Source organism: Ipomoea nil, unplaced genomic scaffold (assembly GCF_001879475.1).
Source record: "Ipomoea nil cultivar Tokyo-kokei standard unplaced genomic scaffold, Asagao_1.1 scaffold2759, whole genome shotgun sequence".
NCBI classification, from domain to species: domain Eukaryota; kingdom Viridiplantae; phylum Streptophyta; class Magnoliopsida; order Solanales; family Convolvulaceae; genus Ipomoea; species Ipomoea nil.
The window spans coordinates 1,885,365-1,909,237 of record NW_017619187.1 but is presented as its reverse complement, the minus strand read 5'-3'; the positions used below and the strand labels follow the sequence as shown (position 1 = coordinate 1,909,237).

Genomic DNA, 23,873 nt, shown 5'->3' with positions numbered 1-23,873 from the left:
TTTTTACTTTTTAGAGAAATTTTTTTTAGAGTTTTTTGAGAAAAGAAAAATACACAGTGTGAAATGACGCTTTAGAGAATTAGAGTGACCGTTAGTGGCCACTTTGAATCTTTTTTTTTTTTTTTTCTTTTTGGAATTTATCTCATTTCAAAATATATAATTTTTTAGATCAATGGTACATTCAATTATATATTAAAAAAAAAAGCATTGCAAACCAATTAATAATGTGATGCTTAGACTTTGAATACTTTTTTCCAAAAAAAAAAAGAAAAAAAAAAGAAAAAAAAAAGACTTTGAATACTAAAAGATAAGACTTGCTCAAAAACTTTAAGGGGGTGTTTGGTTCCGATTATATAAGATAATAACTTGGGTTATATTTACTTGGTGATATATGATTTCCATGTTTGGTTCAAGCTATGTAATTTCTCTCCAGGAATGTAACATAACCTTCATATAAAGTTTTTAGTTATTGTAAGGGAATGTGAGATCGATACCCTCTTATTTTTTAGGTATTCTCACATTCCCTTGTGTTATTGCTAATTTTGTCATTTTAATCCATTGTCTTAGTTAATTATTGTTCAAAATATTAGTTAATTAATTTTTAATCATTTACTATATTTTACCATTGTCTTATTTATTTATTTTAATTTTAAATTTATTAAAATACATAAAAATAGATTAACAATAGTCAAGTAAAAATAATCATCATACCATAAAAAAATAATTCTTCAACTAAACAGATTTATATTACATACCACAGTTTTAAACCAAACACAAGAATTTAACATTCCCTACAATTTAACATTTCCTGAGATAATATAACATTCCGCGAACCAAACGCCCTCTAATTGTAAGTTAAAAGTCATAATTTGAATAACAATTAAGATAATAATTTGACTACTACGGAGCTCATACTTGCTCAAAGAAGGGGACTAGGGGAGACTGGGAGTGCCTTTGAGAAACTAATTTGCACACTTGCAGACTGCAGTAAGAAAGAGTTACTGCTTAGTACGGAGTAATTAGCTTTCTGCATACACCACAGAAATTAGTATAAACTTCTAAAGATCAAAATAGGATAAAATATTCAGCATGCACTTGAAATTAAACCTTATTAGAAATCAATAAAAACAATCCAAATATCGAGCAACATTTTGAAGAAAGCAAACTAGTTTGGTGGACGCCTTCTCCTCCTGTCAGTAAATTGGAGTCAACAATCCTTTTTCTACAAGGATAGTGTGGCTGGCGGTGAAGAATGTTACGTTTCATATCTATTTTAAATCTCATGCCAAATTGAACAATGTGATGTTTTGGCCATATTATTAGGATTACTTTATCTTTAGGAAGCAAAATGTGTTAAAAGATATTATGACTGATTTGGTGATCCAACAAATGAGTTCCTGCAGTGATTTGAAAACAAAATTGTGTTACATATATCATGTCTGATTTGGTAGTCCAACAAATAAGCTTATGGAGTGATCTGAGAGTAAAACTATATTGTAGATATCATGATTGATTTGATGATCTAATAAACGGGCTATGTAGTGATCTAAAAACAAAATTGTGTTACATATATCATGCCTGATTTGGTAGGCCAACAAATGAGCTTCTGGAGTGATCTGAGTGTAAAACTGTATTGTAGATATCATGACTGATTTAGTGATCCAATAAAATGAGCTCCTAGAGTGATCTAGAACAAAATTGTGTTACAGATATCATGACTAGTTTTATGATCCAACAAATGAGCTCTTGGAGTGAGCTGAACTCACTCCTTTGAGGGGACATTAACAAAATTCCCTGAAACCATAAGACAAGTTTCCCGGCTGATGACTATCCCCCTGTTTTCTGCTCCTCGATCTCCACTCTACTGTCCTTCATTAACAGTGAAAACATCATAGCTACTAGCTAGCATCCATACTGTAAATGCATTTTAGTAGATACTCTAACATTGTAGTATTGCATATCTCAGCTCCCACCACCAGTAGCATCATTATAATTGCAAATCAATTCAATACTAAATCAGATCAATTCTTGTGAAGCTAGTTCGATTGTATCAAAGTGGAAGCAACACAAATAAATAAATCTAAACTAAATACAACAAATGAATTAAAGTGGGATATAGAAGTTTGAAAGTTGAGTTTTAGTAGAGTGATTAGTGTGTGAGATAAGGTATCTTCACACTGGATAGTAGGTGGTTAAGTATAAAAGTGTCTAGAATGTAACATTCTCAGACCTACTTTCCACCCACGCAAACTACGATTGTCAAAATGGCACCAGTATATTGCTAAACATATACATACATTATTCCAGTGTTGATACTTTAGAAATACATGCCACAGGTTATTTTATTGTACAATATCCAGGTAATGAGAAACATTTCAAAGCATGCAAATTAAACTAGTTTATTACTACACTTATAGAGACATTTTGGTTCAACTTTTGTTGTGTATGCTTGAGTCTTACTATGACATCTTCCATGCTGATTCTCTCCTCTGGAAAATCAGCTGTGCATTGCATAGCTAATCCCATCACCATCAAGAAGCACTCCTCTATTTCTTGCCCTCCACCTTCTTCTCCTGTCACTAAATTGGAGTCAACAATCTCCATTACTGCATCAGGCAATGAATCAGACACCCATTTCCTCATGCTGAAGTCTCCATGGAACATTTCATCTGTGGGCTTCCTTCTTGTGAATACTTCCATTAGTAGAATCCCAAAACTGTATACATCTCCCATGCTGGATACTATTCCTGCACAACCATACTCTGCAATTGTGCAAAAAATATGAACATACAATTACATCCACATATTCTAAACTTGAAGCTACAAATTAAATTAGAGAGCTGAGTGAGTTCACCTGGAGCCATGTATCCAACTGTGCCCATGGTTTTTGTCTGCTTAGTGGCCTTATCTCTGTCCAGTAGCTTAGCTATACCAAAGTCACCAACATGTGCAACCATGTTTTGGTCTAAAAGAATGTTACCAGGCTTCAAATCACAATGAACCACAGGAAAAGAATAACCATGATGCAAATACTCGAAGGCATTCGCAACATTCATCATTATTCCTAGCCTCTGATAGATATCTAGGAAATAATTATGTGAATAAAGCCATTTGTCTAGGCTCCCATTGGGCATATACTCTAAAATCAGAGCTTTGAAGTCGAGGTTGGAGCAACTGGTTATTACTTTGACAAGATTTCTGTGTCGAATATTCCTTAGCACTTGACACTCTACTTCAAAGCTTCTGATTGAATCTTGCACATCCAAATTGAAAACCTTTACAGCAGCAACAAGCCCAGCAGCAAATGTCCCCTTGAACACTGAGCTAAAACTCCCCATGCCTATCAAGTTGCTCTCATCAAAACCTTCTGTAGCACGAAGAATTTCATAATATGAAATCCTCTTGAGTGCAACATCAAGTGAATCTTCAGCCCGAGGTTCCCTTAGTTTGTTTCTCTTCCAGAAAGTAAGCAACCAAACCAGTAGAATAGCAACAACAAACAGAGATACAAGAGATGGCAAAACATACTTGAGAAATATGGCAATGTTTCTCGGTTTTTCTTTACCTTCTTTGCATTCCATGACATGGAATCGAGAAGCTCCACATAGTTCATTGTTACCCATGAATGATTCCATGCTAAATTCTGCAAAAGGTCCACCATTTGGAATTCTACCGTTGAGATAATTGAAAGACAGATTCAGATACACTAGATATTTGAGCTTCTCCATCGACTTTGGAATACCACCAGAGAGGTTATTATTAGATAAATATAATTCTTGCAAGCTTATCAGACTACCAAATGATTGAGGAATAGGTCCATAAAGCCTATTTGATGATAGATCGAGAATAAGCAAATTCTGAAGTTGCCCAATGCTGTCAGGAATTTCTCCAAAAAATCGGTTACCTAATAGATATAACTCTTCCATGGTGTGCATACTTCCAATTTCAGGAGACAGAGAACCACTAAGAAAATTGAACGATAAGTCCAGCCACAATACATCCTTGTTATTCCAGAAGCCAAGCGGAATAGTAGATGTAAAAAAATTGAAACCTAGATTTAATTTTCTCAAAGAAGATATATTTCCAAAACAGCTTGATATGCTCCCTGAGAGCTTATTATCTCCAAGATTCAATTCAGATAACTCCTTCAAATAACACATGGTGTTTGGTATTGATCCCTCAATGTTACTATTAGATACGAATAAACCCTGTAACCTCAGCAAATCTCCCAATGTTCCAGGAAGCGAACCTAAGAGGTTGTTTTGGGAAAAGTCCAGAGAAATCAAGTTGCTGAAGTTGCTAATTCCACTAGGTATGGTGCCTTTAAAGTGACAACTAGCTGCATCCAAGATTTTCAACGACGACGACATATTGCCAACATCTAATGAGTTGGGAAGAACTGTGTTGAATGGATTGCCTTCCAAAACAACCCTTTTCAAATTCTTGCATTTCGACAATGAAGTGAGTAGGCTCAGTTCATTGGCCGATGGATCATTTGTGATATGGTTGTACTCTATAGAAAAAAATTGAAGTTGGTGTAAAATTTCAACCACAAGAGGTACATGGCCACTGAACATGTTATGCCCAAGATCAAGCAGTATGAGTTGGGAGGCATTTGATATAGTGCTAGGAATGGTTCCACTGAATTGGTTGCCGTGGAGAATAAGTTCTTCAAGACTTGGTGACATCCAATGTCTTAGGCCTGGTTGAAGATTGCCAAAAAGTTTATTTAATGCCAAGTCAATCGCTTGTAATTCGGAGATGTTGAAAATGGAGGATGGTATTTCACCACTAAAATTATTTGAACTAAGTGACAATCCTTTAAGACTTGATAGCCTTCCTAGCTCTGGAGGAATATTACCATCCAAATTGTTATTATTAACAAAAAAATTCTCCAAAGTCGATATATTGCCAATTGAAGGGGGTATTGTACCAGTCAAGCGGTTTACAAAAACTCTAAACTCGCGAAGGTTTGACAACTTCCCAATCTCTTTTGGCAAGTATCCTGTAAGTTATGTAAAAGTTTAGGAGCCAATTTAAACTTTTTATACATTAAAAATGAACATTTATCGGTAGTCCACCTTATAATTTGCCCCGATCCAACCATTCTCATTACATTCAGACTCATTTGAGTTAGGATGTTTCAGTGCTCCAATTGCACCACTCTAACCCACCATTCCTTCCAAAATTTCTACTTGGAGGCCAAACGGCCTACTTGGGGCGCTTCACTGCCCCTAACCTCACTATTTTATAAAATTCCCTAAATCACAATTTCATGAAATTTGCTGAATTTACCTGTCAAGTTTATTTTTGCAAGATAAAGTTTTCGAAGAGATGACACGTTCCAGATGTCGCTAGGTAATCTTCCAGAGAGTTCATTTTCAGACATGGTAAGTACTTGAAGTTTCCTGCAACCGGATAGAGCTTGAGGGATTTCTCCATGAATATGGTTTACGGCAATCGCCAGAATCTCCAATTGTGGAAGGAGATAACAAGGGTCATTTGGCAGAATTCCAGAGAGTTCATTCATCTGAAGGTTGAGTACTGTTAAAGATGAAATATTGAAGATTGTCCAAGGCAAATCTCCTGCATGTATTAATTAAAAGGCAGGCAGTATAAGTATGTACACATGGACATATTACATTACTATAATATACTCCGTATATTATTATGAAAATTGGTAGCCATGCATATATGTCACTAAAATTAGACGAAAAACAAATTAAAAACCTCACCTGTCAAATTGTTACCATATAGTTTTAACCACTCAAGCTTGGAAAAGTTGCCAATTTCTGGTGGTATGCTTCCATGAAATTCATTCTCTCCTAAATTCAAAACTTTTAGTTCCGTACATTTGTGTAGACTTGATGGAATCTGACCACTCAATCGATTTGATCTGAGAGACAAGCTTTGTAGCTGCCTGCAGTTATCACAAATGCCAGCCGGAAGCATCCCTGAGAGACTATTGTAATTCATGGCTACAAATCGCAAGGAAGAAATATTGTATATAGTTGAGGGGATGTTTCTAGTGAGATTGTTGTAGGAAAGATCCAAACTCTGGAGTTTGGTCAAGAATCCAATGCTTTCTGGGATTTGGCCATGGAAACTATTGCTGCTGATGTTGAAAGTTGTAAGGAATGAGAGGCCACCAATCACCTCAGGAATGGTGCCGTTGAGACCCATATTGAAGAGGTTCAATTGGGTCACTCTTTGGTGCCTACCGCTACAAGTGACACCGATCCAATCACAGTATGAAGTATGATGAGACCAGTTGTTGGAGAAGATGCGAAAAGGATCGGACGTAATTGCTGCTTTTAATGCCAATAGAGCAACCTCATCAGTTGAGCTATTTGATGCCCCTGAGGCCACAACCATGCAAAGGGCAATGACCAAAACCAAACACCGAGTCATTGATACCAACTGCTGTTTGAAGAAGCTCATAGTATATGCAAACTAAGGAATTTTTTTTTTTAGTGAATTACTGGGACTTGCAAGATTCACTCATGTCTGAAGGCCCAAAGTTAGATTATGTGTATTCTGTTATGAGTTTATGTGTATTGTGTTATGAGTTTATGTGTATTATGTATTATGTTAGATTATGTGTATTCTGTTATGAATTTATGTGTATTCTGTTATGAATTTATGTGAATTATATATTACGTTAGATTATGTGTATTCTGTTATGAGTTTATGTGTATTATTATTTATTATGTTAGATTATATATATTTTCTTATAAGTTTATGTGTATTATGTATTATGTACCACCATGTTGCGGTCTTTCACTCATTCCACCACATTGTAATAATATTCAACCCCTAATAATTAACTTAACGTTGAATGTTCCACTAATCTTAATTATATGAGAGTCTAAGAAAATGTAAAAACATGACCACCATGTTGCGGTCTTTCACTCATTCCACCCCATTGTAATAATATTCAACCCCTAATAATTAACGTTGAATATAATGTTCCACTTATCTTAATTATAAGCTTAAAAAAATGAAAGCTTTCACCTTGTTGCCACGCATTACCAATAGAGTTTTTGCCATGAGGTTTTTTCTAACCAAAAAAATCTAAAGTTGAGATAGAATTTTTATTTTTAGAAAAAAAAAATTCTTTGATAAGTGTGAGTTTTTTGAAAACAAAAAAAAAAAAATTCACAGTGTGAAATGACGCTTTAGTGTAACTGCTAGTGGTCACTTTCTTGTTCAAAGGAGTAAGAAAGAGTTTCTGCATGCTTAGTAATTAGCTTTCTGCACACACCACAGAAATTAGTATAAACTTCTAAAGATCAAAATAGGATAAAATATTCAGCACTTGAAACCTGATTAGAAATCAATAAAAACAATCCAAATATTGAGCAACATTTTGAAGAAAGCAAACTAGTTTGGTGGACGCCTTCTCCTTCTATCAGTAAATTGGAGTCAACAATCTGCATTAATTGACAAATCTCATGTCAGTAAATCAAAGGCAACAATCCTTTTCTATAAGGATAGTGTGGCTGGCGGTGAAGAATGTTACGACTCATATTTATTTTAAATCTCATGCCAACAATTGAACAATGTGATGTTTTGGCCATTATTAGGACTACTTTATTTTTAGGAAGCAAAATGCGTTAACAGATATCATGATTGGTTTTGTGATCCAACAAATGAGCTCTGATTTGGTAGTCCAATAAATGAGTTGCTAGAGTGATCTGAGAGTAAAACTATATTATAGATATCATGATTGGTTTAGTGATCCAATATATAAATGAGCTCCTGGAGTGATTTGAGAACAAAATTGTATTACAGATATCATGACAAGTTTGACGGTCCAACAAATCTCTTGGAGTGATTTGAGCTAACCCCTTTAGAGTTTGTCAAGATGCACAATGCATGTATGGGCATTCTTAGCCAGAGAAGAATTACTATGATGCAACAACAATAACAATTTGGTGTTTGGGTTAAACGCATTGGAATTCGCGGAGTACCGCTCAAAATCACATAGAACAAACAAGACAGAATTTGAAACACCACAAACAATGCAAGAAGGAATAAGCTAAGGAAAGCTTCTGCATCAATATAGCAACATTTCAAAGCATGCAAATTAAACTAAACTTGTAGAGACATTTTGGTTGAACTTTTGTTGTGTATGCTTCAGTCTTACTATGACATCTTCCATGCTGATTCTCTCCTCTGGAAAATCAGTTGTGCATTCCATAGCTAATCCCATCACCATCAAGTAGCACTCCTCTATTTCTTGCCCTCCACCTTCTTCTCCTGTAACTAAATTGGAGTCAACAATCTCCATTATTGCATCAGGTAATGAATCAGACACCCATCTCCTCATGGTGAAGTCTCCATGGAACATCTCATCTGTGGGCTTCTTTCTCGTGAATACTTCAATAAGTAGAATCCCAAAACTGTATACATCTCCCATGCTGGATACAATTCCTGCACAACCATACTCTGCAATTGTGCAAAAAATATGAACATACAATTACTTCCATATATCCTAAACTTCAAGCTACAAATTAAATTAGAGAGTTGAGTGAGTTCACCTGGAGCCATGTATCCAACTGTGCCCATGGTTTTTGTCTGCTTAGTGGTCTTATCTTTCTCGAGTAGCTTAGCTATACCAAAGTCACCAACATGTGCAACCATGTTTTCATCTAAAAGAATGTTCCCAGGCTTTAAATCACAATGAACCACTGGAAAAGAATGACCACGATGCAAATACTCAAGGGCATTCGCAACATCCATCATTATTCCTAGCCTCTGATAGATATCTAGGAAATAATTATGTGAATAGAGCCATTTATCTAGGCTCCCATTGAGCATATACACTAAAATCAGAGCTTTGAAGTCAAGGTTGGAGCAATTGGTTAATACTTTGACAAGATTTCTGTGTCGAATATTCCTTAGCACTTGACACTCTACTTCAAAGCTTCTGATTGAATCTTGCACATCCAAATTGAAGACCTTTACAGCAGCAACCAGCCCAGAAGCAAAAGTCCCCTTGAACACTGAGCTAAAACTCCCCCTCCCAATCAAGTTTCTCTCATCAAAGCTTTCTGTAGCACGGACAATTTCATAGTATGAAATCCTCTTGAGTGCAACATCAAGTGAATCTTCAGCCAGACGTTCCCTATGTTTGTTTCTCTTCCAGAACCTAAGCAACCAAACCAGTAGAAAAACAACAACAACCACAGATACAAGAGATGGCAAAACATATTTGAGAAATATGGCAATGTTTCTCGATTTATCTTTACCTTCTTTGCATTCCATGACATGAAATCGAGAAGCTCCACATAGTTCCTTGTTACCCATGAATGATTCCATGCTCAATTTGGCAAAAGGTCCACCATTTGGAATTTTACCACTCAGATCATTGAAAGACAGGTTCAGATACACTAGATCTTTGAGCTTCTCCATCGACTTTGGAATCCCACCTGAGAGGCTGTTATTAAATAAATCTAATGCTTGCAAGCTTATCAAACTATCAAATGACTGAGGAATAGGTCCATGAAGCCTATTTGATGATAGAGAGAGAATAAGCAAATTCTGAAGTTGCCCAATGGTGTCAGGAATTTCTCCAGAAAATTGGTTACCTGAAAGATTGAGGTATACCATGTTGTGCATACTTCCAATTTCATAAGACAAGGTACCACTGAGTAAATTGGAGGACAAGTCCATCTCTAAGACATTCTTGTTATTCCAGAAGCCAAGTGGTATAGTTGATGTAAAAAAATTGGACCTTAAATGTAATTTTCTCAAAGAAGATATATTACCAAAACAACTTGGTATTTTCCCTGAGAGCTTATTATCTCCAAGATCCAATTCAGATAACTCCTTCAAATAACACATGGTGTTTGGTATTGATCCCTCAATTTCATTATTATCCATGTATAAACCCTGTAACCTCAACAAACCTCGTCCTAATGTTTCAGGAAATGAACCTGAGAGCTTGTTGTCACTCAAATGCAAAGAAATCAAGTTGATAAAGTTACTAATTCCAGGTGGAATGCTGCCTTTCAAGTGACAGTCATTAGCATCTATCCATTCCAAAGACAAAGATTTATTGCCTATACCTAACAAGTTGGGTAGAACTGTGTTGAATGGATTGCCACTCAAACCAACCATTTTCAAATTCTTGCATTTCGACAATGAAGTGAGTAGGCTTAGCTCATTAGCCGATGGCTGATTTGTGATTTGGTTGTATTGTATGTTAAAGTATACAAGTTGCTGTAAATTTTCAATCTCCGAAGGTACATGGCCGCTAAACATGTTTTGCCCAAGTCCAAGTTGTGCGAGTTGGGAGGCATTTGATATAGAGCTAGGAATGGTTCCACTGAATTGGTTTTTGCTGATAATAAGTGCTCGAAGACTTGGGGACATCCAATGTCTTAGGCCTGGTTCAAGATTGCCATAAAGGTTATTAGATGCCAACTCAATCACTTGTAATCCAGAGTTGTTGAAAATGGAGGATGGTACTTCACCACTAAAATTATTTGAATGAAGTGACAATCCTTTAAGACTTGATAGCTTTCCCAGCTCTAGAGGAATATTACCATCCAAATTGTTTTCAAAAACAACAAAATTCTCCAAAGTCGATATATTTCCAATTGAAGGGGGTATTGTCCCAGTCAAGTGATTTATAAAAACTCTAAACTCTTGAAGGTTTGACAACTTTCCAATCTCTTTCGGCAAGTATCCTGTAAATTATGTAAAAGCTTAGGAGTCAATCTAAACTTAAGTCTTATATTTTTAAGTCTAATCTTTTTATTCATAATAGGATATGTTTTATTCATTAATCGAAAGCTAAAACATTTAACAAAACAGGAAAGGGAGCATAACTCCATTTGACACAACCTGACTTAGAAATGTCATTCTTTGCAAACAAATAAGCTGTCATGTTCACAGGTCGTTAAACAAACAAAAAACTAATGTCAACAAAAGACTTAACCATTTCTCTAATATCACTAAGTATAAGATCAGGTGTAGAAACATTTGAATTCAACTCATTGAAGTTGAATTCAAATGTTACTTAAATATTATTTTAACTGTAATTTTTATAATAATCATCAACTTATTCTAACCTAGCAAACTTAATAAAGTGCATTTGCGAGAGTGGTTGGAGAGGTCCACCCACCTAACAAGTATTATACCGCAGATCATGGCCTAACTTATAAGGTAAATCACTGATATAAGATTCATTTTTAGTATACTGAAAGGTTTATTTTTTGAATGTTCATTTATTGTGTATGCAATAAAAATTTATTTTTAGGTATACTATCTAATTAAAAATGAACTTTCATACATTAAAAATACTAATGATGAGCATTTATCAACATTAAAAATTATAATTTGCCCCGATCGAACCATATTGCTCCAACCACTCTCATTACACACTCATTTGAGTCAGGATATGATATTTCAGCGCCCACCATTTTATAAAATTCCCCTAAATCACAATTTCATGAAAATTAAATTTTCTGAAATTAAAGTTACCTGTCAAGTTCATTCTTTCAAGATAAATCTCCTGAAGAGATGACACGTTACAGATGTCGCTAGGTAGTCTTCCGGAGAGTTTATTATATGATAGGGAAAGTATTTCAAGTCTCCTGCAACTAGATAGGCCTGTAGGGATTTCTCCACTAATATGGTTTGTGGAAATATACAGAATCTTCAATTCCGGAATTTGATAACAGAGGTCATTTGGAAGAATTCCAGAGATTTCATTCATGCTAATATCAAGCGTTACTAATGATGATATATTGAAGATTGTCCGAGGTAAATCTCCTGCATGTATTATTGAAATGCAGTCAGTATGTATAAGGAAATCAGATAAATTTTCTGTTCGCACCCTCAATTAAAGGGCAAAGTGCTGGCCATGCCAGATTAATTTCTCTCTCTTGAGGGACAAGAGTGGACGGGCACTTATGAAACGAACTTGGTAGCGGAATGTACTAGGACTAAAGTGAGGCAAAAAAACGTACAGCAAAATGAAAGGACTGGAAATCTCACCTGTCAAATTGTTGCCATATAGCATTAACCACTCGAGCTTGGAAAAGTTGCCAATTTCAGGTGGTATGCTTCCATGAAATTTATTATCTCCTAAATTCAAAATTTTAAGTTGCATACATTTGGGTAGACTTGATGGAATCTGACCACCAAATCGATTTGCTGAAAGATGCAAGCGTTGTAGCTGCCTGAAGTTATCACAAATGCCACGGGGGAGCGTCCCTGAGAGAAGATTGTTTCTCAAGTTTACAAATCGCAAGGAAGAAACATTGTACATAGTTGCAGGAATGTTTCCAGTGAAATTGTTGCTGGACAAATCCAAGCGCTGGAGTTTGGTCAAGAATCCAATGCTTTCTGGGATATGGCCATGGAAACTATTACTGCTGATGTTGAAAGTTGCAAGGAATGAGAGGCCACCAATCACCTCAGGAATGGTGGCGTTGAGACCCATATTGAAGAGATTCAATTGGGTCACTCTTTGCTGCTTACCGCTACAAGTAACACCAATCCAATCACAATATGGAGTATGATGAGACCAGTTGTTGGACAAGATGCCAAAAGGGTCGGATGTAATTGCTGTTTTGAACGCCAATAAAGCAGCCTCATCATCATAAGCTGAAGCCACAGCCCACCGAGTTGTCATGCAAAGGGATACCAATACAACAACCAAAACCATTGATACCATGTTCTCTGTGAAAGATCTCATCATATATATATATATGCATATATGCAAACTAAAGGAGCTGAGGAAAATTTTTGTTTGAGTGATGAATTACTACTGGGAGTTGCAGGATTGACTCATATCTGAACACCCAAACATATGCCTTCGTACATATATAAAATGGAAACACCATTCCAGGCGTTGATTTTTGAGTTGCCATCTTATATGGTTGGAATGATGAGAGTTTGAAAATGTGAAAGCTTCTACCCTCTCAAGTGAAGAAAATACGTGCTTCTATCCTTTCGGAGAAACATCCATGACGAAGACGCATCATATCATATATTTTCGTGGGTGGCATGTTGTAAAATTTCTGGTCTCCACCCACGAAAATATATTCCATTTACTAACGACTCCAGACGTACGGTTGGGTGTTGGCTAGGTTTAATCGTTTTCACTACTCAAGTGGCCTGAGACAAGTTTCAAATATATATTACCGAGTATACTTTAACCTTTGATTAATGAACATTGTAGACATGAGATTTTTTGAGTGGGAGAAAATATTAAATTAAAAGAGATAACTTGAAAAAAAAAAAAAAAATACTTAGAAAGCATAGCCATATTGTTGGATATAGGCGAACAAAATAATCTTATTGTTGGTCACACTATTATGTATGAATTACATGAACAGATTAGTCGGGTGGATCCAGACCGTAAAACGATTGGAGATAGATTCAAAAAAAAAAAAAAAAAAGTACATGCATGAACACGTGTATTTATAATAATACAGAGAGTCCCAATCATGACAAAAATGATAAAGGATATATTTTCAATAATATAGAGAGATGAAGAATGAATTATAGCTACTGTGCCTAGAATACAAAATTCTAATACACCCCCTTAAGTGGTATAAGTTGACTAAGCTTATTAAGTAGTCTAGTTGCACTACTAAATAACTAGAAATTGTTGTTCAACTAGACTTTGTACCTAATATAAACCTGGATTAGAGAATTACAACACCCTTGAATTATTATGAAAATTCTCTCACATTTGCTTTCACACATTTATTACTACTACACATTTTCGTGCATTCTAGTTCTAGACTTTATAAGCAAATCTTTAGAAAGTTAACTTTACATATATGCTTAACAAATTTTCATGCAACCAAGTACCTTCTAGTGCAATAATACCAAGTTGAACTCCTACATGGAAGGTTGTGTGTTTGAGCTTTAGTGGAGGCGCTAACTGCATTCTAAAAATTTTAAGAATAATTTATACCATGACCCATGGCCCATATTACATTGTGGACCTTGGTCCAAATTAAAGAACATTATATTCAAATTATGTATCTACAATTAATACATTATGTGTTTGCAGCAACAGATTATGTGCTTATTGATAAATACAAATTGTTTCAGTTGGGTCACTCTTTGGTGCTTAGCATTTCAGGTAACACCAATTCAGTCACAATATGGAGTTTGATGAGACCAGTTGCTGCACAAGATGCCAAAGAGGTCCAATGTTATAGTGGCTTTGAATGCCAATGACTTAAGATTAGTCTAACATAAGCTAGAAACCTAAAGTATAAATAAAAAAAAAAAAAAAAAAGTGCAAATACGGTTGACTTATGCGTTGAGATTCTGTTGCCATCTTAAATGGTTAAGAAAATGAGAGTTTAAAATGTAAAAAATGACGGCCATGTTGCGGTCTTTCATTCATTCCACCCCATTGTAATAATATTCAACCGTACCCCTAATAATTAACATTGAATGTTTCACTAATCTTAATTATATGCATAAGAAAATGAAAGCTTTCACCTTGTTGCCACCACACACGAGCATTACCAATAAAGTTTTACGTTTGGCTGGCGGTGAAGAATGTTACGTTTCATATTTATTTTAAATCTCATGCCAAACAATTGAACAATGAATTATTAGGACTACTTTATCTTTAGGAAGCAAAATGTGTTAAAGATATCATGACTTGTTTAGTAATTCGATCAACAAATGAGCTCCTGGAGTGATCTGAAAACAAAATTGTGTTACCGATATCATGCCTGATTTGGCAATCTAACAAATAAGCTTCCGGAGTGATTTGTGAGTAAAACTGTATTGTAGATATCATAATTGTTTTAGTGATCTAATAGTAATAAATGACCTCCTAAAGTGATTTGAAAACAAAACTGTATGTGTTACAAATATCATGCCCGATTTGGTAGTCCAACAAGTGAACTTCTTGAGTGATTTGAGAGTAAAACTGTATTGTAGATATATGAATGGTTTGGTGATCCAATAAAATGAGCTCGAGTGATCTGAGAACAAAATTGTTTTACAAATATCATGACAAGTTTGTTCGAGCTCTTGGAGTGATTTGAGCTCACCCCTTTGGAATTTGTCAAGATGCGCAATGCATGTATGGGCATTCTTAGCCAGAGAAGAATTACTATGATGCACCAACAATAACACTTCGGTGTTTGGGTTGACCCTTTCCACTTGATAAAAAACCTGGCCGGAATGGTTAAAAGCATTGGAATTCGCCGAGTACTGCTCAAAATCACATAGAACATGAGAGAATTTGAAACACCACAAACAATGCAAGAAGGAATAAGAAAAGCTTCTGCATCAATAGCCATGCCTCTCTATAGCCATCTCAACTATATGGTGTTCAGACCCCATTTTTCAATTGCTGCATTTTATCAAACATATGGTGTTCAAATGTTTCTCCAACCTCATTTCTCAAAGTGAAGATGGAAATGTGAGTGGTGTGGCTACACTGTTGTCTCATTCTCATGGTAACAGCACACCTCCAGATTATTTTAATGTACAATATCCAAGTAATGAGCAACACTATTTCAAAGCATGCAAACTAGTTTATTACTAAACTTAGAGACATTTTGGTTGAACTTTTGTTGTGTATGCTTGAGTCTTACTATGGCATCTTCCATGCTGATCCTCTCCTCTGGAAAATCAGATGTGCATTCCATAGCTAATCTCATCACCATCAAGAAGCACTCCTCTATTTCTTGCCCTGCACCTTCTTCTCTTGTCACTAAATTAGAGTCAACGATCTCCATTATTGCATCAGGCAATGAATCACACACCCATCTCCTTATGGTGAAGTCTCCTTGGAACATCTTATCTGTGGGCTTCCTTCTCGTGAATACTTCCATTAGTAGAATCCCAAAACTGTATACATCTCCCATGCTGGATATTATTCCTGCACAACCATACTCTGCAATATAATTGTGCAAAAGATATGAACAAACAATTACTTCCATATATCATAAACTTCAAGCTAAGCTACAAATTAAATTAGAAAGCTGAGTGAGTACCTGGAGCCATGTATCCAACTGTGCCCATGGTTTTTGTTTGCTTAGTGGCCTTATCTTTCTCCAGTAGCTTAGCTATACCAAAGTCACCAACATGTGCAACCATGTTTTCATCTAAAAGAATGTTACCAGGCTTCAAATCACAATGAACCACTGGAAAAGAATGTCCATGATGCAAGTACTCGAGTGCATTCGCAACGTCCAACATTATTCCTAGCCTCTGATAGATATCTAGGAAATAATTATGTGAATAGAGCCACTTGTCCAGGTTCCCGTTGGGCATATACTCTAAAATCAAAGCTCTGAAATCGATGTTGGAACAACTGGTTATTACTTTGACAAGATTTCTATGCCGAATATTCCTTAGCACTTGACACTCTACATCAAAGCTCCTGACTGAATCTTGCACATCCAAATTGAAGACTTTTATTGCAGCAATCACCCCATCAACAAAAGTGCCCTTGAACACTGAGCTAAAACTCCCCCTCCCAATCAAGTTGCTCTCATCAAAGTTTTCTGTAGCACCAAGAATTTCATAGTATGAAATCCTCTTGAGGGCAACATCAAGTGAATTCTCAACTTTGGGTGCACTTCGTTTATTTCTCTTCCAAAACGTAAGCAACAAAACCAATAGAATAGCAACAACAACAACCACTGATACAAGAGATGGAAAAACATACTTGTGAAATATGGCAGTGTTTCTTGGTTTTTCTTTACCTTCTTTGCATGCCATGACATGGAACCGAGAAGCTCCACATAATTCCTTGTTGCCCATGAATGATTCCATGCTAAATTTTGCAAATGGTCCATCATCTGGAATTTTACCACTAAGTTCATTGAAAGACATGTTCAAGTGCATGAGATATTTGAGCTTCTCCATCGACTTTGGAATACCACCCGAGAGGCTGTTGTTAGATAAATCTAACTGTTGCAAGCTTAACAGACTACCAAATGATTGAGGAATAGGACCACGAAGCCTGTTTGATGATAGAGAAAAAGTAATCAAATTCTGAAGTTGGCCAATGGCGTCGGGAATTTCTCCTGAAAATTGGTTTCCTGACAAATCTAATGTTACAATGCTGTGCAAACTACCAATTTCAGGAGACAGGGGAGCACTAAGAGAATTGTAAGACATGTCTAGCTCCAAGACATCCTTGTTGTTCCAGAACCCAAGTGGTATTGCAGATGTAAATAAATTGTAACCTAAATATATTTTCCTCAAAGAAGATACATTACCTAAACAGCTTGGTATTTTCCCCGAGAACTCATTCATTCCAAGATTCATTTCAGATAAGTCATTCAAATAACACAAAGTTTTTGGTAATGAACCCTCAAGTTCATTATTCTCTGTGTATAAACCCTGTAACCTCAACAAACCTCGTCCTAATGTTTCAGGAAATGAACCTGAGAGCTTGTTGTAGCTCAATTCCAAAGAAATCAAGTTGATAAAGTTACTAATTCCACTTGGAATGCTGCCTTTCAAGTGACAATCACCTGCATACAAGATTTCCAATGATGATGACTTATTACCAACATATAATGAGTTGGGAAGAACTGTGTTGAATGGATTGCTACTCAAAGCAACCGTTTTCAAATTCTTACATTTCGACAATGAAGTGAGAAGGCTCAGTTCATTGGCTGATGGATCATTTGTGATATGGTTGTATTCTATGGCAAAATATTGAAGTTGGTGTAAATTTTCAACCACCAATGGTACATAGCCACTGAACATGTTAAGCCCAAGATCAAGTCGAATGAGTTGGGAGGCATTTGATATAGTGCTTGGAATGGTTCCAGTGAATTGGTTGTCGCTGAGAAGAAGCGATTCAAGACTTGGTGAAATCCAATGTCTTAGGCCTGGTTGAAGATTGCCAACAAGCTTATTTGATGACAACTCGATCGCTTGTAATCCGGAGATGTTGAAAATAGAGGATGGTACTTCACCACTAAAATTATTTGAACTAAGTGACAATCCTTTAAGATTTAATAGCTTTCCTAGCTCTGGAGGAATATTACCATCCAAATTGTTTTGAAAAACAACAAAATTCTTCAATGTTGATATATTACCAATAGAAGGGGGAATTGTACCAGTCAAGCGGTTAACAAAAACTCTAAACTCTCGCAGATTTGATAACTTTCCAATCTCTTTTGACAAGTATCCTGTAAATTATGTAAAAGTTTAGAAGTCAATCTAAACTTTGAGTCACTTTAGAATAGCTCAATCGGTTGGTTTCAACTCACACGTGAAACAAATTAAAAATGAGTTGCATAAAATTAATCGATCTTATTTAAATCTTATATTTTTATTTATAATCAAATATGTTGTTACATACATTAAAATTATTTTAGCTGTAATTTTTATAATAATCATATCATCAACTTATTCTAACCCACCAAACTTAAGGTGCATTTGCGAGCTGAGAGTGGTTGGAGAGGTCCACCCACCTAACAAGCATTATACCGTTGGCTATGGTCCAATTTATAAGATAATTATAAACACTAATATAAGATTAATTTTTAATATACTAAAGATTCATTTTTAATTTTAATTTTTGACAGTTCATTTATTGTATACTATCTAAAAATAAAAATTTTATACATTAAAAATGAACATTTATCAGTAGTTCACCTCATAATTTGCCATGATCCAACCATTCTCATTATACACTCATTTGAGTTAAGATGTTTCAGCGCTCCAATTGCACCACTCTAACCCTCTATTATATTCCTTCCAAAATTTCTACCTGACGTCACTATTTTATAACTTTCCCTAAATCAAAATATTATTAAGTTTTTTTTTTTTTTTAATTTACCTGTCAAGTTCATTTTTGCAAGAAAGAGTTCCCGAAGAGATGATACGTTCCGGATGTCGCTAGGTAATCTTCCAGAGAGTTGATTATTCTCAGACAAAGAAAGTACTTGAAGTTTCCTGCAACTGAATAGAGTTTGAGGGATTTCTCCATGAATATGGTTTCTACCAATACCCATATACTCCAATTCCGGAAGGAGATAACAGAGGTCATTTGGAAGAGTTCCAGAGAGATCATTCCTCTCAAAGTCAAGTGCTATTAAAGATGAAATATTGAAGATTGTCCAAGGCAAATCTCCTGCATGCATGTATTAAAAGGCATGCGGTATAAGTACGTATACATGGACATATTACATTCTTCTATATATTAGTATTATGTAAATTGGTAGCCATGCATATATGTCACTAAAATATATTAGACCAAAAACAAATTAAAGACCTCACCTGTCAAATTGTTACCCTGTAGCTTTAACCACTCGAGCTTGGAAAAGTTGCCAATTTCAGGAGGTATGCTTCCATGAAATTCATTCTCTCCTAAACTCAAAACTCTTAGTTCCGCACATTTGTGTAGGCTTGATGGAATCTGACCACTCAATCGATTTGATCTAAGAGACAACCTTTGTAGCTGCCTGCAGTTATCACAAAGGCCCCCTGGGAGCATCCCTGAGAGACTATTGTATTCCATGACTACAAATCGCAAGGTAGAAATGTTGTATATAGTTGCGGGGATAATTCCAGTGAGATGGTTGTAGGACAGATCCAAACTCTGGAGTTTGGTCAAGAATCCAATGCTGTCTGGGATATGGCTATGAAAACTATTACTGCTGATGTTGAAAGTTGTAAGGAATGAGAGGCTACCAATCTCCTCAGGAATGGTGCCGTTGAGACCCATATTGAAGAGATTCAATTGGGTCACTCTTTGGTGCTTAGCATTGCAAGTAACGCCTATCCAATCACAGTGTGGAGTTTGGAGAGACCAATTGTTGGATAAGATTAGAAAAGGGTCGGATGTAATTGTCGCTTTCAATGCCAATAGAGCAACCTCATCAGATGAGCTATTTGATGCCCCTGAGGCCACAACCATGCAAAGGGCAATGACCATAACCAAACACCGAGTCATTGATACCAAGTGCTCTTTGAAGAAGCTCATAGTATATGCAAACTAAGGAATTTCCTTTTTTAGTGAATTACTGGGAGTTGCAAAATTCACTCATGTCTGAAGACCCAAATTTATGATAGGCCTACATTAATGAAGTGGAAATACCATTGACTTATAGAGAGCTATGCGTTGATTTTTGTGTTGATTTATTCGTTTTTTTTTTTTTTTTTTCTTCCTTTTGCGGTCTTGATGGTTTAGAAAATAGGAGGCGGCTGAGAGCTTGGACAAAACAATTTAAATTAAGCGCCCATGGCAAATTATACCATGGACCAAGTTCTACCTTGTATTGTAGATCCTGATCCAAAAATAACTTTTAGATTATGTATCTATAATTGACATATTTTGTACCTATAGTTGATAGTTTTTGTACTTGTAACTATCATATTGTCTATCAGCAATTATTGAGTCAGATTCTGTATCTATAGTTGACACATTCTATACATGCAATTTATAGTTTATGTACCTCTAAGTTGTAGCTATCATATTATGTGTCGATAATTATAAGTTATTTGTTTACATTTACAAAAACTGTTGACGGTAAGTACACAATTTTTGTATTAGAGTTCATAATGCAATATACCCTGGTCCATGGTATAACAACCGTTCAGACCCATATTGAAGAGATTCAATTGGTTCACTCTTTGGTGCTTGGCATTGCAGGTAAGACCAATATAATCCAATTACAATATGGAGCTAGTTTGATGAGACCAGTTACTGGACGAGATGCCAAAGGGGTCCGATGTTATGATGGCTTTAAATGCCGATGGATCAGCCTCATCAGCCCCACCCTAAATTCCACAACCCAAACCACATACCTTTCCATTGAAACCAAGTGCTCTGTTAACAAGTTTATCATACATGCAAGCTAAAGGAAATGCTTTTTTTTTCCTGAATGAATTAGTTGGAGTTGCAAGATTGACTCATATCTGAGGACCCAAGGATACTCCTACATTAATAAAAGTGAAAATGCTCCGGGGACTTAGCTCAATAACACAGGGGTTATTCTAGAAGTCTTGTTTCAATTGTTGGGTAAGCGTTAGAGACCCAAAGCCAAAAAATGTGAGGTCACTAGGAGATTCAAAATCCAAAAAATTATTCAGAAGTGATGAAGACTCATTATGTGTAGAGGTGACTCACAATTCACCTCCTCCAAATTCTTTGGTAAAAATTTATGAGACTTAGGATTAGTCTAGTCTAACATAAGCAAGAAACCTAATATATAAATAAAAAAGTGCAAATACCGTTGATTTATACATTGACAATCTGTTGCCATCTTAAATGGTTAAGAAAATGAGAGTCTAAGAAAATGTAAAAACATGACCACCATGTTGCGGTCTTTCACTCATTCTACTCCATTGTAATAATATTCAACCCCTAATAATTAACGTTGAATGTTCCATTAATCTTAATTATATGCTTTAAGAAAATGAAAGCTTCCACCTTGTTGCCACGCATTACCAATAGAGTTTTTGCCATGAGGTTTTTTCAAACCAAAAAAATCTAAAGTTGAGGTAGAAATTTTACTTTTTAGACAAAAAAAAAAATTATCTCTAATAAGTGTGAGTTTTTTGAAAAAAGAAAAATACAGTGTGAAATGACGCTTTAGAGTGACCGGCCGCTAGTGGCCACTTTGAATCTTTTTTTTTTTTTTTTTTTTTTTTTTTTTTTTTTTTTTTGGAATTTATCTCTGCTTAGACTTTGAATACTAAAAGATTAGACTTGCTCAAAAACTATAATTGTAAGTTAGAAGTCATAATTTGAATAACAATTAAGCTAATAATTTGACTACTACGGAGCCCATACTTGCTCAAAGAAGGGGAGTGCCTTTGAGAAACTAATTTGCACACCTGCAGACTGCAATAAGAAAGAGTTTCTGCTTAGTAATTAGCTTTCTGCATACACCACAAAAATTAGTATAAACTTCTAAAGATCAAAATAGGATAAAAAAATCAGCACTTTAAACCTGATTAGAAATCAATAAAAACAATTCAAATATTGAGCAACATTTTGAAGAAAGCAAACTAGTTTAATTTGGTGGACGCCTTCTCCTTCTGTCAGTAAATTATTGGAGTCAACAATCTGCATTAATTGACAAATCTCATGTCAGTAAATTGAAGACAACAATCCTTTTACGTTTCATATTTATTTTAAGTTGAGCTGCCCATACGGGCATTAAATCTCATGCCAACAATTGAACAATGTGATGTTTTGGCCATTATTAGGACTACTTTATCTTTAGGAAGCAAAATGTGTTAAAGATATCATGATTGATTTTGTGATCCAACAAATGAACTCTTAGAGTGATCTGAAAACAAAACTGCGTTACAGATTTTATGCATGATTTGGTAGTCCAACAAATGAGCTACTTGTTTTCAAAAAAAATAATAATAAATAAATAATATATAACAAATGAGCTACTTCTAGAGTGATCTGAGAGTAAAACTGTATTATAGATATCATGACTGGTTTGGTGATCCAATATCATGACTAGTTTGATTGTCCAACAAATAGCTCTTGAAGTGACCTTTGGAGTTTGTTAAGATGCACAATGCATGTATGGGCATTCTTAGCCAGAGAAGAATTACTATGATACACCAACAATAACAATTTGGTGTTTGAGTTGATCCTTTCCACTTGATAAAAAACCTGGGCGAAATGGTTAAACGCATTAGAATTCGAGTACTGCTCAAAATCACATAGAACAAGAGAGAATTTCAAACACCACAATTCCACAAACAATGCAAGAAGGAATAAGGAAAGCTTCTGCATCAATAGCAATGCCTCTCTATAACCATCTCAACTATATGGTGTTCAGAACCCATTTTTCAATTGCTGCATTTTATCAAACATATGGTGTTCAGATGTTCTTCCAACCTCATTTTCTCACATTTTATCAAACATATGGTGTTCAGATGTTCTTCCAACCTCATTTTCTCAAAGTGAAGTTGGAAATGTGAGTGACGCAGCTATACTGTTGTCTCATTCTCATGGTAACAGCACACCTCCAGATTATTTTATTGAACAATATCCAAGTAATGAGCAACATTATTTCAAAGCATGCAAACTAGTTTATTACTAAACTTATAGAGACATTTTGGTTGAACTTTTGCTGTGTATGCTTCAGTCTTACTATGGCATCTTCCATGCTGATCCTCTCCTCTGGAAAATCAGATGTGCATTCCATAGCTAATCCCATCACCATCAAGAAGCACTCTTCTATTTCTTGCCCTGCACCTTCTTCTCCTGTCACTAAATTTGAGTCAACAATCTCCATTATTGCATCAGGTAATGAATCACACACCCATCTCCTTATGGTGAAGTCTCCTTGGAACATTTCATCTGTGGGCTTCTTTCTTGTGAATACTTCCATTAGTAGAATCCCAAAGCTGTATACATCTCCCATGCTGGATACTATTCCTGCACAACCATACTCTGCAATTGTGCAAAAAATATGAACATACAATTACTTCCATGCATGTATCCTAAACTTGAAGCTACAAATGAAATTAGAGAGCTGAGTGAGTTGACCTGGAGCCATGTATCCAACTGTGCCCATGGTTTTGTCTGCTTAGTGGCCTTATCTCTGTCCAGTAGCTTAGCTATACCAAAGTCACCAACATGTGCAACCATGTTTTCATCTAAAAGAATGTTGCTAGGCTTCAAATCACAATGAACCACCGGAAAAGAATGACCATGATGCAAATACTCGAGGGCATTCGCAACATCCATCATTATTCCTAGCCTCTGATAGATATGTAGGAAATAATTATGTGAATAAAGCCATTTGTCTAGGCTTCCATTGGGCATATACTCTAAAATCAGAGCTTTGAAGTCGAGGTTGGAGCAACTGGTTATTACTTTGACAAGATTTCTGTGTCGAATATTCCTTAGCACTTGACACTCTACTTCAAAG

The 23,873-nt window shown here is 35.6% G+C and overlaps 3 protein-coding genes across 3 annotated transcripts in view; all 3 read right to left on the bottom strand.

The window, feature by feature from the left end:
* Nucleotides 1-1,845: 1,845 nt before the first annotated feature.
* LOC109156827 (probable LRR receptor-like serine/threonine-protein kinase At3g47570) overlaps nucleotides 1,846-23,873 on the bottom strand; it is a 43,470-nt gene continuing 21,442 nt past the window's right edge. The window contains exons 4-6 of the mRNA XM_019304685.1: nucleotides 15,996-16,540; nucleotides 15,594-15,895; nucleotides 1,846-1,864 (exon numbers count right to left, since the gene is read on the bottom strand). Of these exons, the coding sequence (XP_019160230.1) occupies nucleotides 1,862-1,864; nucleotides 15,594-15,895; nucleotides 15,996-16,540 (850 nt within the window). The 3' untranslated portion in view covers nucleotides 1,846-1,861. The remainder of the gene's footprint in view (nucleotides 1,865-15,593; nucleotides 15,896-15,995; nucleotides 16,541-23,873) is intronic.
* Nucleotides 1,853-23,499, bottom strand: LOC109156838 (probable LRR receptor-like serine/threonine-protein kinase At3g47570). Its single transcript, XM_019304694.1, has 3 exons — nucleotides 23,489-23,499; nucleotides 22,996-23,392; nucleotides 1,853-1,888 (listed from the first exon to the last, which is right to left on the bottom strand). Exons 1-2 carry the CDS (start codon nucleotides 23,496-23,498, stop codon nucleotides 23,025-23,027), a joined length of 378 nt encoding a protein of 125 aa, XP_019160239.1. The 5' UTR covers nucleotide 23,499; the 3' UTR covers nucleotides 1,853-1,888; nucleotides 22,996-23,024.
* On the bottom strand, nucleotides 5,084-6,258 carry LOC109156834 (leucine-rich repeat receptor protein kinase EMS1-like). Its single transcript, XM_019304691.1, has 2 exons — nucleotides 5,736-6,258; nucleotides 5,084-5,586 (listed from the first exon to the last, which is right to left on the bottom strand). The coding sequence occupies exons 1-2, from the start codon at nucleotides 6,181-6,183 to the stop codon at nucleotides 5,261-5,263; spliced, it is 774 nt and encodes a 257-aa protein (XP_019160236.1). The 5' UTR covers nucleotides 6,184-6,258; the 3' UTR covers nucleotides 5,084-5,260.

What these genes read in the sequence shown, in the direction of transcription:
- LOC109156834 (XM_019304691.1), bottom strand. Translation starts at nt 6,183, where the DNA reads ATGGGTCTCAACGGCACCATTCCTGAGGTGATTGGTGGCCTCTCATTC. An exon ending in ATATGGTAACAATTTGACAG is followed by an intron (nt 5,587 to 5,735) that starts GTGAGGTTTTTA and finishes TAATACATGCAG; the next exon opens with GAGATTTGCCTTGGACAATC.